The 20,236-nt window shown below is 34.1% G+C and overlaps 2 protein-coding genes across 2 annotated transcripts; one reads left to right on the forward strand and one right to left on the reverse strand.

Annotated features, from left to right (window-relative positions):
• The first annotated feature begins 8,607 nt into the window (after positions 1 to 8,607).
• Positions 8,608 to 9,126, forward strand: LOC141608217 (uncharacterized). Its single transcript, XM_074427580.1, has one exon. It carries the CDS (start codon positions 8,608 to 8,610, stop codon positions 9,124 to 9,126), a length of 519 nt encoding a protein of 172 aa, XP_074283681.1.
• Positions 9,127 to 11,037: 1,911 nt separating this feature from the next.
• On the reverse strand, positions 11,038 to 13,683 carry LOC141608218 (uncharacterized). The gene is made up of 4 exons (XM_074427581.1): positions 12,700 to 13,683; positions 11,775 to 12,286; positions 11,585 to 11,657; positions 11,038 to 11,487 (listed from the first exon to the last, which is right to left on the reverse strand). Exons 1-4 carry the CDS (start codon positions 13,681 to 13,683, stop codon positions 11,038 to 11,040), a joined length of 2,019 nt encoding a protein of 672 aa, XP_074283682.1.
• Between the last annotated feature and the right edge of the window lie 6,553 nt (positions 13,684 to 20,236).

Here is a 20,236-nt window from a genome sequence, read left to right on the forward strand (position 1 = left end):
GCGTACTCATATCCAAGACCCCTCGGCGGTGAGTCACCAGGGCCCGCCGGCCAGCCATAGGTCCCTCGGCCGAGGGGTAGATCAGTCTTTCCACCTGCTAGCCACTTGGCCACTTGGCCACTACGTGACAAAAGGTGAAGTCTATAAATACTCCTCAACCTTCATTGAGGAAAGGATCCAATCCAGAAATACACAACTTAACCTAAATACACTATTCATCTGGTATAATCTTCCTTATCTCTCTACAATATATTCCTAGCCAATTAGCATACAACTTATACATCTAAGTTTACTGACTTGGGCGTCGGAGTGGGTACGCTTGGCTCAAAGCCAAGCCCTCGGTCGTTCATTGTTGCGGGAGGCCGAGAGGAACGATTAAGACCAAGGGAGAATCCAACTCAAGACAGCATTCAACAAGCCACGGGTGGTAACTATACTTGCTCTGGAATTACACCCGGAACAATTATTATTATTATTATTATTATTATTATTATTATTATTATTATTATTATTATTATTATTATTATTAATGATCCTCATTATTGTTATCATTTTGAATATTATAGTTATTAAAATCAATAATATTCATATTAATAAAATTAATAATATTACTAATATTATTATTAGTATGAATATTAATATGAATATTAATTTTTAATAATATTATTAATAACATTGTTAATTTTAATATTACTATTATTAATACCTAATTGTTTTTTCATATACGAACTTTAATCTTTCACATACAATTTTTCATAAACATTCTAGTTTGTACCCTTTTCACCTAAAACTGAACCAAATAGATTCTTGAATCAATATTTTTTCCTAAAACTTAATTTAATTGCTCAAATGATTTAAAACTTACAAGATAGATTCTAACTTATCAAATAATAAATTAATTTACTTGTTTATCAATTATTAATATTATTTGTTGAGTTTTAGTTAATCAATCAAGTTTTATTTGTTGGTTAAAGATATTATTAGGGCCGCCTGTCAATTTTTATTTATCTAATTAATAAAATTAGGATTGTTGTTGCTTCGTGGTGGCTACGTAATCACTCAAATCAGGATGATATATGGCTAGACTTTGAACAACATTCTAGCAAATCGGTGCTCTATTATTTCACCTAATAAAATTGATGGTGTACTGTGGTTCATGGTGGCTATCTAGTTAATCACTCAAATTAGTATAATTACTAGTATTAATCTTAATTAGTAATCTTCTTCTTCTTCTTCTTCTTCTTCTTCTTCTTCTTCTTCTTCTTCTTCTTCTTCTTCTTCTTCTTCTTCTTCTTCTTGTTGGTGTTGTTGTAGTAGTAGTAGTAGTAGTAGTAGTAGTAGTAGTAGTAGTAGTAGTAGTAGTAGTAATAATAATAATAATAATAATATTACTTCAGTTTAATTCAGCTCTATTCAGTTCAGTTCAGCTCAGCTCCATTCAGTTCAGTTCAGCTCAGCTCAGTTAAGCTCAGTTCAGTTCAGCTCTAAAAAGCCAGAAAGAACAGGGCCTTAGTGAGAATTAATCGTCTCATTTTACTCTCCTTTTGATTGCTCCAGATTCTCTCCATCATTACCCTCTTCTCTCCATTACCTTCCACTACCTTTCAATGGTCTGAATTTTGTTTCAAAACGATCTGACGATCAAGTGTTTTGATGAGGTGAGGAGAGTATAATAATTTTATAATGGTGTATTAGGTGTAGTGAACCATCCATTACTTTTGAGGTAATGGAGAGTGTAATACTATGGATTTTTATAAGCTAAGTACTCGACCGAGTAGAGCCTACTCGGCCGAGTAGTGTCAAAAGTGTATTCCGTTTGAGTTCTGCCGAGGAATACTCGGCCGAGTGTGATGAATACTCGACCAAGTAGAGGATACTCGGCCGAGTATATACTTTACTCGACCGAGTATCCAGTCTGGCGAGTAATATTTCAGCGGTTTGATGCGGGATTGTTTAGGGTTATTTAATTGGGAAAATCAGTTTCTAAACGTCATTTGCAACCCTAATCATTTTATGATACTCTAATCACTCCCTAATCTTCCACTGTGTGTGCAATCGTTGTAATCTTTGCGTTCAATCTTTCATTTTACTGTTGGTAAGTCCTTAGTTCCCATGTCATTTATGTTATTTTTAGGGTTTACTGTATATATGGAATTGGGGAAAAGGGGATTGTGCAATGTATAATTGTGCTATGTGGTTATTGTATAGGAGAAGACTTCATAGAGGAGCCTTTCTAATTGTCCGATTTCCGTATTGCTGTTGTTTCTAAGGTACGGTTTCTTCTACTCAGTACTGTTAATTGATTAAGATTGCATATGTTTCATAATTGTTGTTATCTGCTGATCATCGGAGGATGGGTGTTGTGGTGACGGTGTTGATGTGGTTGTGTTGTGACGGTTGTGGTGTTGTGACAAATTGTGATCTTTGTAGTGTGTGTGATTGTGGTGGAGTCACTTGCGGGAGTGGCTTCACACCTTAGTTCGCCCTCCGTGGAACCCGTCACGGGAGGGGATGTGCACATTAAGGGACAGGGATTGTTAGTCGCTCGTTGGTGAGCTAGACTTGGTGGGGATGGGCTGCGGTCACCCATTGACGGAGTGGATTACCTGTTGCGATGGGTAATCTGGCAGGACTACATACTTCGGTGTGTAGTCGGTTACTGTGGAGGATGATCAGCCGGTTGCATTGTTTGTTTGTCTTATATTGATTGAGTGGTACTGACCCCGTTATTGTTTGTGGAATCTGTTGTGGTCCATTCGGGGATGGTGAGCAGGCTTGACAGGTATTGCTATTGGTGAGCTTGGGCGGTCATGAGGGAGTTGTCATCACCAGTTGTAGCATCACAGTCGCGTGTCTTAGTTATGATTATGTAGTTGTCAGTTGTTGGATTTATTTATTTGGATTTGGATTTGGATTTGGATTTTGTTGATGTAAACATTTACACTTTTCAGTATTTCTAATAATTGTGCTTGGACCGACGCTTTTGATATGTACTAAGCTCGGACAACCGAGATGGTAAGACTATCTCATGGCCGGGTGGTCCTAGTAAGGCACCTTGGTATGAGGGGGTGTTACAGAGAGGAACCTCACTCCCAATTGATACCTAAGACATATATAGGCCATGTTCTTTTGGACTTAAACTCACTTAATTTAAGCTCACTTAATTTAAGTTCACTTCAGATCCTATAAGTTCAGCTCAGTTCAGATCAGATCCTATAAGTTCAGTTGAGATCCTATAATTTCAGTTCGGTTCAGATCCTATAAGTCCAGTTCAGTTCAAATCCTATAAGTTCACTTCAGATCAGATTTTATAAGTTCAGTTCAGTTCAGATCCTATAAATTCAGTTTAGAAAAGTTATATACAGAGTATTATTTTTAAAAATCGACGCAAAAATATTTGACATTATTAATTATTCGATACATATATACATTATTATTTTTAAAACAAAATTATCACTCTTCTCATTATTTTTATCGTAATGTAACCGTAGCATAATGTATGAACAAACCATTGTATACAAAGCGGAAAAATGATCTATTGTTCAAACTTTTAGAGCAAAATAGATTCGATTTTAGGGAAAAAGTTACATGCATTAACTACTTACGTTTAGGAAAAAAGGTATAATATAAAAAATTAATGAAAAATTTTATTTAAAAGAGTAAAGTTCGTATGTGAAAAAAAGTAATTACGTTCATTTTTTCCCCAAAAAAATAAGAAAGTTAATTTAGACACACAAATATCATCCCAAAAAGAAAACAGGTAAGAAAATCCAAATAACCGTATAAGGAAATAGAGAAGAAAATATAAAATAAGAGAGGGTATAAGATAATTTTGATGTTGATAATTTTGGTTTTTGAAAGAAACTAGTTTAAATGCTCAAAAATTTTCAAAAAATTTAATTTTATCTTTATAAATTTAAGATTTTGATTAATTTTATTACTAAAAGAAGCTAAATAATTTTTTATAACAAATTAATTATATTATAATGGGTTTTTTGGGAAAAGCTACCTTATATTTAGAGGTATTTGTAAAAAGACTACCTTATATTATTTTTCTTGTTTTAGACTACGTTTATTTTCTTCTTTTTTGGTCAAAAACTACCTATGCTGAAATTCCGGCAATATTTAGTTGATTTAGCGACATTAACCAATCTCACATGACTTTGTTAGCATCAAACAACAATGATCAACTACATTCAAACTACAATTTAACTTCATATAAGCAAAATTTATATTTTTACATTTCAATAATAACTTAATAAAGTTAAGTGTAAGTACATCAGAACATCCTAAGTCGGGCCTAAGGCCCTGTTCCTTCTGCCTTTTTAGAGCCGAATCGAATCGAGCCGAATCGAATCGATATGAGCTGAATCAATCAATGGAGCCGAGCCGTGAATCAACTAAATATAGATGAATTGAACTGAAGTAATATTAATATTAATAATAATAATAATAATAATAATAATAATAATAATAATAATAATAATAATAATAATAATAATAATAATAATAATAATAATAATAATAATAATAATAATAATAATAATAATAATATGTAAACTTTTATTTTTATTTTAATGAAAGCTGCGAGCATCCTTCTATAAAAAAAAATAACAATAACAATAACAATAATAATAATAATAAAATTATTAGTACTATTTGTTTTTTGTTTTTTGTTATTATTATTATTATTATTATTATTATTATTATTATTATTATTATTATTATTATTATCATCATCATCATCATCATCATCATCACCATCACCACCACCACCACCACCACCACCACCACCACCACCACCACCACCACTACTACTACTACTACTATAAGAAGAAGAAGAAGAAGAAGAAGAAGAAGAAGAAGAAGAAGAAGAACATTACTAAATTAAGATTAATACTACTAATTATACCAATTTGAGTGATTAAATAGGTAGCCACCTTTGCTAGAATGTTGTTCAAAGTCTAGCCATATATCATCCTGATTTGAGTGATTAGGTAGCCACCACGAAGCAACAACAATCCTAATTTTATTAATTAGATAAATAAAAATCGACAGGCGGCCTTAATTTCATCTTTAACCAACAAATAAAATTTGATTGATGAATTAAAACTCAACAAATAATATTAATAATTGATAAACAAGTAAATTAATTTATTATTTGATAAATTAGAATCCATCTTGTAAGTTTTAAATCATTTGAGCAATTAAATTAAGTTTTAGGGAAAAATATTGATTCAAGAGTCCATTTGGTTCAGTTTTAGGTGAAAAGGGTACAAACTAGAACATTTATGAAAAAGTATATGTGAAAGATTAAAGTTCGTATATGAAAAAACAATAAGGTATTAATAATAGTAATATTAAAATTAACAATGTTATTAATAATATTATTAATAATTAATATTCATATTCATATTCATATTAATAATAATAATAATATTAGTAATATTATTAATTTTATTAATATGAATATTATTGATTTTAATAACTATAATATTCAAAATGATAACAATAATGAGGATCATTAATTAATAATAAAATAATAAAAATAACAATAATAACAATAATAATAATAATAATAACAATAAAATAATAATTATAATAATAAATAAATAAATAAATAACCAAATAAATAATATTAAAAATATTAATAAAAATTATTAAGTTTAAGATGTGCAAAATTGAAATTGCCTGAATTTAGTGGAGCTGAACTGAATGGAGCTGAGCTGAGCTGAATTGAATGGAGCTGAGCTGAGCTGAATCGAATCGAATAGAGCCGAGCTGAATCGAATCGAGCCGAGCCGAATCGAATAGAGTGAATCCGAGCCGAACTCAACTGAATAGAGCTGAGTTGAACTGAAGTGAGCTGAAAATAAGCCAGAATGAACATGGCCTAAGTTAGGTTAGAATATAAAAGAATCGGGTGAGATAGGCTAAAGTTGGAAAAACTGAACAAATATGTCTAGACTCTTAGCGTAGGTAGTTACTAATTAAAAATAAGGAAAACAAAGGTAGTAGATAACAAAACAAATAATGTAAGATAGTCTTTTTACAAATACCCCAAATATAAGGTAGTTTTTGACAAAAAAAAAAACTCTATTATAATACTCCCTCCATTCAACTCCAAATGGTAGTTATCTTTTTGTACACTATTTACGTGTAAGAAGAACCTTCTCATTTTCTCCCAATACATAAGATAAAATATATTCATATGAGATATTGTTTATAGGAGTACATTTTAAATATCAAACTTTTATAATTTTTTCAAATGTGTAACTAAAGATATTTACAAAGTAAAACTCGCGTTGGTAAACGTGAAAAAAATGATATGTACCATTTGAAGTTGAATGAAGGGAGTATTATTTATTTTACTAATTAGCAAAGAAATAGGTAAAACTTTTGATAACCATCCGCCCCATCAAACACTTCAATAGACTACGAATATGGTGTGGTACCCAACTCGCTGAAACCAAAGAGACCCGTAAACTTTTGATAGAATAATTATTTATCCAATATTGGATTACAAGATTGGATCGACGATGTAAAGATACAACTTAACTCGATCGGAACCTGAATTATAATACTTCCTCTGTCCCGGTCATTTGTTAATTACCTTAATCACATTTTATACTGAGACTCTTTTTGATGTGTAATTTGATCATCAACTAGCCTATTATTGTCCTCTAATCACTTAACAACACCCTTAAATGGACCGCTCCTCCGGCCTCTTCTTAGTTAGTAATTTTCTATATTAAGACTTGAGAGACTACATAAAATGTGAGAATGTATCATTTGTAGCTTAAACATAGTTAGTACTTAACCCAATCTATGACCCCACAATATGTCAATTAATAGTATTTATTTGTTTTTATCTCCTTCTACAATTAGCTTTTAATTTGCTATGTGACCTTACGCAATAAATTATGTACATACTGCAAAAACCATGCCACCCTACTCCTGACTCCTGAGTAAATCATCTGATATTAGAGCATCTTCAATGGTAAGCTAGTTAGTCCTAGCTTACCTTTGCCACATCAACTTTTTAAGCTACAACAATTTTAAGTTACAATTTGCTCCAATGGTTTAGCCAGCTTACTAATAGCTTTATTGGACCCACTTAACACACTTTTCTATTTATTTATTTAATTTCCAAATTTTCAACATAAAATTAAAATTTAATTAATATGGCCACTATTTTCTTATTGGATACATATATCTGGTGGGTCCATTTAAGCAAGTAGCTTTATGAAGCTACTAGCTCAAAATATTTTGAACAAAGCTAGTCTACTTGGACTACTCCAATGGTTAAGCTACTAGCTTACAATTTTATAAAATTGCAAGCAAGTCCTCAAGCTAAACCATTGGAGATGCTCTTAATTCTGCCATGATTGCGCCAAACCCACTCATAATCCCTCCATATCAATACTTCTGATTTGTTTCAGTCTGCACAGTTCATGCCTAGTGTAATGAGCCGGAGTTGTAGCGCACAATCCCTAAAAATTGTGCGTGCCATCCTTCCACTTCGAACCCTTAGATTTCTTATTTGTACTCATGTATTTTCATTTCTGTTTTTAGTTTCATTTAGTACCTAAGACTACTTCCCGCGTGTCGAATTTGGGAGTCTCGTTTTTAGTTTAAGATATGATTTTAGGCTTTTAGAAAACATATCGCTATTCTGCACAATCAATGTATCCTGCTACCAGGACCAAACTATCAAATTTACCTCTATGAGAGGTGCTAGTCAATTAAACCGCTTCTCATCCAAAAGCTTGATATTGCTTGTGTTCTTGCTTTCAATAATCGTATTGCTTACTTTTATTGCTTTCGTGTGCCGGACTTGATAATCGTGACTAGGATTCCCGACACATGCCAACCGAGACCGATTACGAATGCACTAGTGATCCTTCACTAGTGCTTGACGCTCTCGCTTGCATTCGTGTCGTGTGTTAGACAAGGGTGCGCGCCACGTTCCGGCTCAAAGTCTCGGACCGTGACACCTAGCCAGTGTTCACAAATATCGTACCATATCGTTATCAGCAATGACTCCTCTTAAACATAAATTCTTAAACTGTCTTAAGTTACGACGAACTCATAACCGCTTTAAATAATGTGAAACTGAAAGAGGTTTGTGATTTGTGAGACATCTTAACTTAAAACTGTTTTAAATAAGATCTACTGTTCTTTTGGCCCTTCCCTCCATTGCGCTAAGTTTTGAATTTTTTATATTTGGTACACCTTCCCTCTCGATCAATATGTTAGAATATATGTATGATTTACTCAAATCGTATATTATTGTATTTATTAGAATATATGATTTAGTCAATCATATATTGAAATAATTGTATTATTCTATTTCCTAATTAGTAGTAAATAATTAGGTATAATCTCTTTGTAATTAGGTTCTTGTAATTAGGATAGAATCTCTCTAACGTAATTGTATTTATACTTGACTTGATCGATGAATGAAAGCAAACATAATATTATTTCATGGTATCATTTCTCTAGGGAAAAATCGATCCAATCACTTCCTCTTCTATAACAATTCTCGTCCTCACGACATAATTCTACTCTACTTCTTCCTCTTCAATCCAACTTCTCGTTTTAATCATGACTAATTTTGACACCGCCAAATCGACTTCTCCATATTTTCACTCGGTTTTTGCTGTGCTTAATATCAAAAATCATGTCTCCGTCGTTCTCGGTATGGACAATGACCAATATCGTTTATGGGTGGCTCTTTTTACCAATTATGCGAAGGCTAATCGAGTATTGCATCACATCATCGATCCTAAGGGTAAGGCTCGTAAGCCATTAACCGATGATGACAAGGAATTAAGGGAAACTATTGATGCAACAGTGCTCCAATGGAGCTATGCAACGATTTCTGACGATCTGCTGCAAACCGTGGTTGAAGACGACTCCGCTGCCATGGAGTGCTGGAATCATATTCACGATATTTTTCAAGATAATCAACACTCGAGAGCGGTCACTCTTGAGCCAGAGTTTTCTCACACGATGATGGAGGATTTTTCCTCTACCTCGGCCTATTGTCAACGTCTCAAGAGTCTCACTGATCAACTCAAGAACATTGGTTCTCCTGTCTCCGATACTCGTTTAGTGCCTTAAATGGTGTTGGGTCTTACTGAGGCATATCACAGTGTGGGAACAATCATTAGACAGAGCACTCCTTTGCCTCCTTTCTATCGTGCTCGGCCGATGCTTACTCTTGAAGAAGCGGGTTTCGCTAAACAGGCCGCTACTAGTGGTCAATCCCCATCTGCTATGTTCGCGAAACACGCTGAGAACACTGCTTTTCCATCGATCCTTGGTCGTCCTCCTCAACCACAAGGAAAGAACAAGTCTAATGACTAGATGTGGACATTGTAATTTAAATAAATAAATTATATGTGAGTCCCAATAAACATACTCATTCCACACCAGTACCATAAATTCAAACAATCTGTCTCCCTTGTGACGACGTTATACATCACAAATTAGAGACGGAGTGGATACATATCACATTGCATTAATATGGACTAAATGGACCCATATTGTGTATTAATTAGCTAAAAGCAGATTTGACATTACCCATTAAAAAATAAAAAAAAGAGGATTTCCCCATGCATTGAGCGGCTATGACAGTGCTAAAAACCTATCTTCTTGCTTTGTCGGTTGACAGTCACTTCTTCTCCCTTGTTGTTTCATTCATTTTGAATTTCCTATTAAAATAATAAAAAAAATTGTCCTTCCCTATGTTTCTTTGTTCAACTTTTCAGCCTCTTTTTATTTTTATTTTCAAAGTGAGAAAATCTATCAACGTGTCTTAAAAATAGTACTCCCTCCATTCAACTCCAAATGATACTTATCACTTTTTCACGTTTGCCAACGCCAGTTTTACTTTGTAAATATGTTTAGTTACACATTTGTAAAAACTATAAAAGTTTGATATTTTAAATGTAATCCAAAAGACGAAAAAAAAAGATCAAATACCTTGATCTTAAGACAAATACCTTATACCTTGGTCTAAAACAAGAATTTGTGTAAAACTGAACAGATCAAATAAAGGTAATGTGTACAACTTGGGCAAATTGGATGGATTTCACTAAATCGAATAAATATATTACAAACGTCATGCGCACGGACAAATCCACTGATTTGGTTAGAGTAGAAGGGGAGAAATAGGTGTTGGGAAATGGAGATTGGAGAGTAAGATTTGATCTCAATAAAATGAATAAATTGTACCAAAATATATTACAAAGAACAGTGAGTTGTCTACTCATTTCAGCATGCCGCCGCGCTCCCTTTTGCATTCAAGACATGTTGTTTGGTGATAAGTAAGTTGGGTAATATCTATGTTCGCGTGACCTCATGTCTATGATGTCATCATCTATCGCAAGTGACAGACAAAAGAACCAAGAAGCAAGTTAGTAAGATAAAACGTCTCTATCTTCCATTCTTCCCTATCTTACTCTCTCCCTTATTTTTGCACTAAGCTCCCCGTTTTAAGGCCCTGTTCTTTTGGACTGAAACGGATCTAATCTGAACTGAACTAAACTTATAGGATCTGAACTGAAATGAACTGAACTTAATGGATCTGAACTGAACTTATAAGATCTGAACTGAACTGAACTTATAGGATCTGAACTAAACTTATAGGATCTGAACTGAACCTATACGATCCGAATTTAAATTAACTTAAATTAGTTTAACTTAAATATTATTATTTTTTTTGGTAGAATATGAGCTTTTATTAATTATAAAAACAATATTACAAAATGATGTTAACAATCTCAACCATACTTGCAATAGCTATAAAACTTAACAAAATTAGACTTGAACACCTAAGCTAAGCAGCCAATCTCTATCCTTCCTAGGCATAACAGTCTGAACTTTCTGCAAGATGCGTGCCCTCACTATAGACTGTACCTCCATAACCACTCTCCTTGGTGAAGCTAGAGCCAATGATACTCTGCACTTATTTCTTTGTTGCCAAATATAATACCAGGTAGCCATCAATACCAAGCTACAAACCTGCTTCTACAGCTTTGTACAGTTCAGGTTAGACCCATACAATCTTCTGTTCAACCAGTTTTCAATCCCAGCAGTAATCTGTGATCCATAAACACAACTGAAAAATAGATTCTCATGTGTCTCAACAGCTTGTTCACAGTTCACACAATTGTTTCTGTCACTAATCTGCAACTGGAAGAGCTTTTCCCTAGTATTCAAACCCTGATGCTTAATCATCCATCCAACCAAAGAATTCTTAAGTATGTTCCGGGAAGCCCAAACACTATTATACCAATGGACAAGGGGGTGTGGACCCTGCAACCAGTGGTAGCCAGAACTAATAGAGTAGCCACTAACATCAGATTGCCATTGACCACCCACAAAACCAACACTAAACACATCCTTAATTTTACATATGTTCCTCCAGCTCCAGCTGGAATCAGGAGGCCGGAGGTTGATATGTTTGCCAGTCAGCTCCTTTTAGGTAAACATGATCAATCCATAACACCCACAACCTGTCAGCTTTAGTACGTATTCAATTAACCAATTTACCAACAGTAGCTTTATTCCACACCTCAGCTAGCTTTATATCAAGCCCACCTTCCTTTTTCCTGCAACAAATTTTCTCCCAAGCTATCAGAAGAACCCTGTGATATTCAGAATCACCACTCCAAAAGTAATTCCTGCAAATGGCTTAAATTCTCCTTATGACTCCTTTAGGAATAAGAAAAATAGAAGCCCAATAGTTATAAAGAGTGTTTAACACAAAATTAATCAAAATAAGCCTTCCTGCATAACTCAACTTCCTTGCACCAATGCCTCTGATCTTGTTCACAATCTTATCCAAAAGTATATGACAGTCAGCTTTAGATAATCTCCCAGGTTGAATTGGTACTCCCAAATATTTAAAACTTAATACTCCTTGTTGAAACCCTGAAACCTGTACAACATCCATTCTCACCTCATCTGGTACACCATTAAACACAACCTCTGACTTTGAAACATTAACCTTCAAGCCAGATGTTTCAGAGAAAGTAGATAAGGCCCTTAGGAGCAACATAATTGACTTGATATCACCCTTACAGAATATCAATAAGTCATCAGCAAATAGGAGATGAGTTAACTTCAGGCTCTTGCAAAGAGGATGATATCTAAAGTACCATTTCCCAGTGGCATACTCCATAACTCTAGTCAAATATTCCATACAAATACAGAATATGAGAGGGGAGATAGGATCTCCTTGCCTCAAACCTCTCTTACCTTTAAAGAACCCAAACTATAAACCATTCAATTTAAGAGTATCAGAAGGAGTAGTAATTCAAAGCATAATTAACTTCCTAAAGCGATCAGGAAAATTAAGTGCCTGTAGCATTTGATTCACAAACTGCCACTCAATAGTATCATAAGCCTTCTGTAGGTCAAGCTTAAACATACATCTGGGTGAGACCATGCCTCTATTATACAGCCTGACAAGGTCTTGACAAATGAGTGTTTTCAAGTATACTCCTCCCCTTAACAAAAGCACCTTGATTCTTACTAATAATATCAGGTAAGACCCTTGCCAGTCTATGACACATAATCTTAGATATTGCTTTATATAGGACATTGCAGCAAGAAATAGGTCTAAAATGTTTCACACTAGAGAGCCTATTTAGTTTTAGGGATTAAGGTTATAACTGTAGAATTAACCTGAACCAAAAGCCTCCCATATTCAAAAAAATTTACAACAGCTGCACCAACCTCATCACCCACAATATCCCATGCATCCTTATAAAACTGACTTGAGTAACCATCTGGACCAGGAGATTTGCCATTAGGTATGCTGAAGATGTTGTGCTTAACTTCTTCCAAAGTTACTGGTTGAGCTAAGATGAGCCAGTGCTCCTCAGTACAGCAAGGACCACAACTAACTACATGTTGTTGCACTGAAAGAGTCTGTTTATCGGACCCTAGTAATGATTGGTAATAGTCTAAGAAAGCCATCTGGATATCAGATCCCTCAGTACAGAGTCTCCCATATTTATCTTCAATTTGGAAAACCTTATTCATCATAACCCTCTTTTTAATAGCATGATGGAAAAATGCAGTATTCAGATCCCCCTCAATAGGCCATTGGATTTTTGCTTTTTGAGATAAGAAACTATCTCTAGCCACAGTAAGCTCCTTAAGATCACTTGCTAAGTCCTGCTCCTGTTGACTAAGGTTCAGATCCCCTGGATTATCAACTAAAGCTTTCTGAATATTTTCTAGAGCCAGACCAGCAATGGCAGTAGTGTTTTCTATATCAGAGAAACAGGTATTATTCAACTTTTTGAGAACTGGTTTGAGAGCTTTTAATTTCTTGATCACTCCAATATTAGTGCCAGTATACACCCCCCTCCAGACACTAAGCACACTAGGCTTGAAATCTGCAGCTTTGCCCCACATATTGTATTTAAAGCTTCTTTTCCCTCCTAAGTTAGCTCTCATATTCATCACAGTACAAGGGCAGTGATCAAATAGGCCTTTGGGATGGAAATGAGCAATGTAATCACCAAACATAGCCATCCACTGAAGATTGCCCATAGCTCTATCCAATCTGCTATAAACTCTCTCAGAAGCCTCTTGTTTATTAACCAAGTATAGAGAGCCCCAGTAGCTGAAATATCTTCCATACAACAAAATGAGGCACATTCTTGAAATTGTTCCATTTCAATCTCAGTAGTATGACCACCAAGTCTTTAAATATGTGAAAGAACAGTGTTAAAATCTCCTAGCCAGAGCCAAGGATCAGAGCAATGATTAGCCACCTGTTTAAGAAAATCCCACTGCTCCATTCTTTCATGTAATCCATTAAAAGCATAAATCATGGTCAAATAAAACTTCCTATCATCAGTTTGGGAATGGACAAGCATATGAATATATTGTGCATTATAGGCCAGAAATTGTATATCAAAACATGAAGGCCTCTAAAAAATCCAAATTATTCCCCCTTTATGCCACTTGCAGTTAGTGGTCATACTCCAACCATCACAAATAGAGGCAGGTCTCTTAGGTAAAGTACTAGGCTTGAGCTTAGTTTCCAGCAGACCAAAAAGTCCAATCCCATTATTGTGCATAAACCACTTGACCATCTTCTGCTTATTCAGGTCATTACGACCCCTAACATTCCAAAAACCAATAGTATGTATTAGTATTGGTCTCTGGAGGGTCATTTCCACTCTCAACCACTCCCCCTCCAGGAGTAGCATTACTTATCACTTATCAGTGCATCAACAAAAGTATAAGGATTGAATTTCCCAGACAGTATGATGCCATCCAATCCTCCTTGTCTATTTATCCTCATAATCTGCTTGGCAGGTGTAGATTTATCTAGAGGAGTCATTCTAACCTGGTCCAAGGGAGGGACTTAAATATTATTATTATTGTTGTTGTTGTTGTTGTTAATTTTTTTTTTATAAAACCGCAACTTTTATTGTTATTGTTATTATTGTTACTATTATTATTATTATTATTATTATTATTATTATTATTATTATTATTATTATTATTATTATTATTATTATTATTATTATTATTATTATTATTATTATTATTATTATTATTATTATTATTATTATTATTATTATTATTATTATTATTATTATTATTATTATTATTATTATTATTATTATTATTATTATTATTATTATTATTATTATTATTATTATTATTATTATTATTATTATTATTATTATTATTATTATTATTATTATTATTATTATTATTATTATTATTATTATTATTATAAAAAGGCAAACTTTTATTGAGATTAAACAAAAAATTTACAAAAAATTAGTGGGCAGTTAAGAGAGAACACTGGTAAGAAAATAAAGTCTAAAACACAAGGTAAGATAATAACATTTTTCCGCTTTATATACATTGGTTTGTTCATACATTATACTTCGGTTATATTACGATAAAAAATAATGAGAAGAGTGAACTGAACGAACTTATAGAATCTGAACTGATCTGAACTGAATTTATAGGATCTGAACTGAACTTATAGGATCTGAACTGAACTGAAATGAACTTATAGGTTCTGAACTGAACTTATAGGATCTGATCTGAACTGAACTGAACTTATAGTATCTGAAGTGAACTTAGACTTGAAGTCCAAAAGAACAGGACCTAATTACTACCTTATCAATTGTTACTTTTCCCTTTTTCTCAACCTTTGCCAAGTAAATCCCTAAATCAATTGCTACTAATTACTACCTTATCTACCCCTACATTTCTTGTTTTAGTACGTTTTTTATCGTTATCTTTATCTAATCCATATATGTAATACTCCGTATTTGAGTTGAAGTACTCGGTCGAGTACTTGGTTGGTACTCGGTCGAGTGTGTGTTACTCGGCCGAGTACACTGGACTGAGTAAACCGGTTCAGCGAGTTAGACGATTTATTTTATGTTTTGCCCAAGGGTTTTGTTTATAACAGTTAAGTCCTTTCTAATTCATTTTAACATCTCTAAAAACAATTTTCTAAACTTAGAGAGAGGGAGAGGAAGAAGAGTGTTGAGCCTTTCATTAGATTGGAGATTTCTCACCTTTCTCAACCTAATTCGATTTCCCTGTTTGTAAGTCGATTTCATTCAATTGTTTATACTGTTTTAAAATCTTCGTCTTCGAAACGTTTGAAAAGAGACTCCTTTTTTTTTGGAGTCTAGTTTATGCATATCAAATTTCGTAGTCATATTCCTTATAGTTTGTTCAAGGTGATTTATTTATGAACATGTCGCTGAAAAGTCCGCGAATATGATTTGGTTGTGGAAAATGATTTGAAACCCTAATTTATATGTCGATTCAGTTTTGGGGCTTTTTCATACATCATATTTGTAGAGTCTAGATGACAATAGGATTTGGAAATCAGTCTGAAAACCCTTGATAAGTTTGGAATTTGAGAAAAATACGTTAGATATGATTTGTAACTAAGACTCATGGGGTTCCAATCCAATTGGTCTTGCATCGATTCGATTTTGCTGAAATTAGTTATACATTTTATACCGAGTCTGTCATGTCCTGGAAAATCAGGAAAAGTCGTGTTTGTTCTTTAAGTTGATATTCCTATTATGTTATGTAAATGATGGATATGTGAAGGATCGTGATTGATTGCTTGTGTGTGCTTGGATTGCGAAAAGGTAGGATTTCCCTATTCAGTTTTACTGTTTAATTAAAGTAAGGTTGATGTGGTATTTTGATTGTTATAATTGTCATGAGATTTATCATTCAGTTTTTAGTTGTTGAACATTAGTAACCTTTATTTATTTTGGTTTTGGATTTTTGTAACATGTAAACATTAATCAGTTATACTTTAAATTGTGTTTTGGATTGGTAACTTTGATATACTAACCTCGGGCAACCGAGATGGTAACAGTCTCTCATGCTAGGGTAGTCCTTGGTAATGTACCTTGGTATGAGAGGGTGTCACAATATAATTATCTTAATGTAAATAGATATGTCACGATGAGATAATGATGATTACAATACGATATATTTGAATCTTCTTTATTCAACAATGACGAACGCGTTAGAACTTGAAGGAAAGTTGTGGGATGTGGAGTTTTGGGAATCCTTTACGGATGAGCTCAACTCACGCATTAAAGCATTGCCAAATAACGCCAATTTCAATAGTTTTTCTCCATGTGAAGTTACCAAACACGGACCGAAATTACGAGAAGTCTACAGTCAATTTGTGGTCATTTCGTATTTCATAATACGATCATGATAACGAGCACCCCCGGGGCGGTGACTACTATCCATAAACAAACAATATTACACTGTCATTTACGTACAAACAACAATACACACCTTATTACCCGGTAGACTATAATTAAGCACTCTTATTATTAATTAATTATCTATATTTCTTTCACATCCCTCCCAATAAGACCCCACGGTGCCTTATTATTATTATGGGATTGTTAACGATGTTTATTATTACAGTATTTTTGCTATTTTGTCTCAAACATACAACAGTATCTTTATTATTGGTTTCATTTTTCCCATTTATTGTAGGGTATGCCTGATGTTGAGGAGCATATCCTGAACTTCTCCTTGTATAAACGGGTCTTTAAGAAATGTCATCGTGAAAAGCCCTCATTTTCAGATGCATAAACAATGATGGGAATTAAGTTAAAATGGTCTACGGCCTCCGCCAACATAAGCTTAACCCCTAACCCTGGATCAAGTATGCAGATTTTAAATCTATTTGTTTCCTAGATTAATTAAAATGACCGGCCTGACTCCAAATATGTACAAGGTTGATGGGAATAAGGCTGGGATGAAAAATGGTGTGCTTACGGTGGTTGTTCCTAAGTTTAAGGAAGATGAGAGGAATGATGCTTTTCAAGTTCAGTTAGATGGATTAAGAAATGTTTTTGGTGGATTTGAATTCTCAAGTTACTAAATTGCTAGTACTTTGAGTCAATAACAGAAAAACAGAACATGATGAATATAATAACGTTGATGTTGTAGCTTGTAAGAGTTCTAAAATGACTTTGCATAGTAATCTGACTCGTTAATTTTATTATCAAATGAAGATCAGTGGATTTGGGGTTGTAACAGGTCGTCTTCTTCATTGTCTTTTCTGGTTATTTTGACTTTGATCCTGGTTTTTTTGTTGTTTTATTTTCAGGGAAGACACGCAAGCAAGTCGCCACCGAGAGCGCTTTCAGACGGCTAAATAAACTATTGGCCCGTAACCTGATTACTAGAGCTATTCGTCGTGTGTCATTGAAAAATTCAATGATTACAGTCGTTGTCTTCTATTCGTGGGGATGAATCTTGAAGATCAAGTTGATTATGTCAAGGATCTATTTGAGGGTGTTAAGGATTAAACCAATGGCGAAGCTACGTCTAGGCTACATGGGCCATGTTCCGGGGCGAGATTGTAATAATATGTAATAATCGTGTTAAATAATTTCTAGTGCATTAAAAATCGCAGTGGTTTGCACATTTTGTGCGAGTGGGATCCCCATTCACTAGGTCGTGTGTTTGAAGCTTTTCAGCTACAACCAGTGATGTAATTGACCGGCTAATGGAAAATGAGGTTGCTATATGGTTGTATCATGTTATGATAGTGGTATTGTTTATTTGTATATTGTTAGGGAGCCACATTTTTCAAGTGCATTTCTACTTTGTTTTCGAAGTTATTGTCTATTTGTGTAGTTCTGTTCATGCATCATATCAACTTGGCTCACCCTTGCGTTTTTTTTGTCAAGTATTTTCTGCTACTTTACTGAATTAGTTGTCCCACCGCGCGCGCGGAGTACCAAGGCCCATCTCCGTCTTTCAAACTATAAAGCTTGTGTATAATTCAGAAAGGCAAGAAAAAATGTTTTTGAGTATAATCCAAGGCGATAACAGAAAAGGACAGGAGGTTTTCAATGCTCCTAAATTTAGGATTCCCATAAGTCTTCATATGAGCTCCAAATCAAGGCAAGAAAAATGCAGTGCTTGCTCCTTTAAAAAAACTCGTCATATCAAGTGCTAGACAAGCGTACAACAAATTTCTCCTATTATAACAATCAATATGAGTGACATGAAGTTTTTATTAAGTTTGAAGAGATGGATAAAATTTACAGTTATATATAACTCAAATGCAAACGAAAGTGGCAGGGCAACCGAGATGGTATAACAGTCTCTCATGCTAGGGTAGTCCTTGGTAATGTACCTTAGTATGAGAGGGTGTCACAATATAATTGTCTTAATGTAGATAGATATGTCACGATGGGATAATGATGATTACAATACGATATATTTGAATCTTCTTTATTCAACAATGACGAATGCGTTAGAACTTGAAGGAAAGTTTTGGGATGTGGTATTTTGGGAATCCTTTATGGATGAGCTCAACTCAAGCATTAAAGCATTGCCAAATAACACCAATTTCAATAGTTTTTCTCCATGTAAAGTTGCCAAACACGCACCGAAATTACGAGAAGTCTACAGTCAATTTGTGGTAATTTACGTATTTCATAATACAATCTTCATAACGAGCACCCCCGGGGCGGTGGCTACTATCCATAAACTAACAATATTACACTATCATTTACGTACAAACAACAATACACACATTATTACCCGGTAGACTATAGTTAAGCACTCCTATTATTAATTAATTATCTATATTTCTTTCACATCCCTCTCAATCAGACCCCACGATGCCTTATTATTATTATTACGAGATTGTTAACGATGTTTATTATTACAGTATCTTTGCTAGTTTTTCTCAAACATACAACAGTATCTTTATTATTGGTTTTATTTTGCCCATTTATTGTAGGGTACCCCTGATGTTGAAGAGCATATCCTGAAATTGTCCTTGTATAAACGGGTTTTTAAAAAATGTCATCGTGAAAAGCCCTCATTTCCAGATACAGAAACAATGATGGGAATTAAGTAAAAAAGGTTTAGGGCCTCCGCTAGCATAAGCCTAACCCCTAACCCTAGATCAGGTATGCAGATTTTAAATCTATTTGTTTCCTAGATTAATTAAAATGACTGGTCTGACTCCAAATATGTACAAGGTTGATGGGAATAAGGCTGGGATGAGAAATGGTGTGCTTACGGTGGTTGTTCCTAAGTTTAAGGAAGATGAGAGGAAGGATGCTTTTCAAGTTCAGTTAGATGGATTAAGAAATGTTTTTGGTGGATTTGAATTCTCAAGTTACTAAATTGCTATTACTTTGAGTCAATAACAGAAAAACAGAACATGATGAATCTAATAACGTTGATGTTGTAGCTTGTCATTTTAGAATGACTGCGCTAAAATGACTTTGCATAGTAATCTGGCTCGTTAATTTTCTGCTTGTAAGAGTTCGAAAATGGCAAGCTACAACATCAACGTTATTAGATTCATCATGTTCTGTTTTTCTGTTATTGACTCAAAGTACTAGGAATTTAACAACTTGAGAATTCAAATCCACCAAAAACATTTCTTAATCCATCTAACTGAACTTGAAAAGCATCCTTCCTCTCATCTTCCTTAAACTTAGGAACAACCAACGTAAGCACACCATTTTTCATCTCAACCTTATTCCCATCAACCTTGTACATATTTGGAGTCAGGCCGGTCATTTAAATTAATCTAGGAAACAAATAGATTTAAAATCTGCGTACCTGGTCCAGGGTTAGGGGTTAAGCTTATGCTGGCAGAGGCCCTAGACCTTTTTAACTTAATTTCCATCATTGTTTCTACATCTGG

Source organism: Silene latifolia, chromosome 10 (genome assembly GCF_048544455.1).
Source record: "Silene latifolia isolate original U9 population chromosome 10, ASM4854445v1, whole genome shotgun sequence".
Classification (NCBI taxonomy): Eukaryota; Viridiplantae; Streptophyta; class Magnoliopsida; order Caryophyllales; family Caryophyllaceae; genus Silene; species Silene latifolia.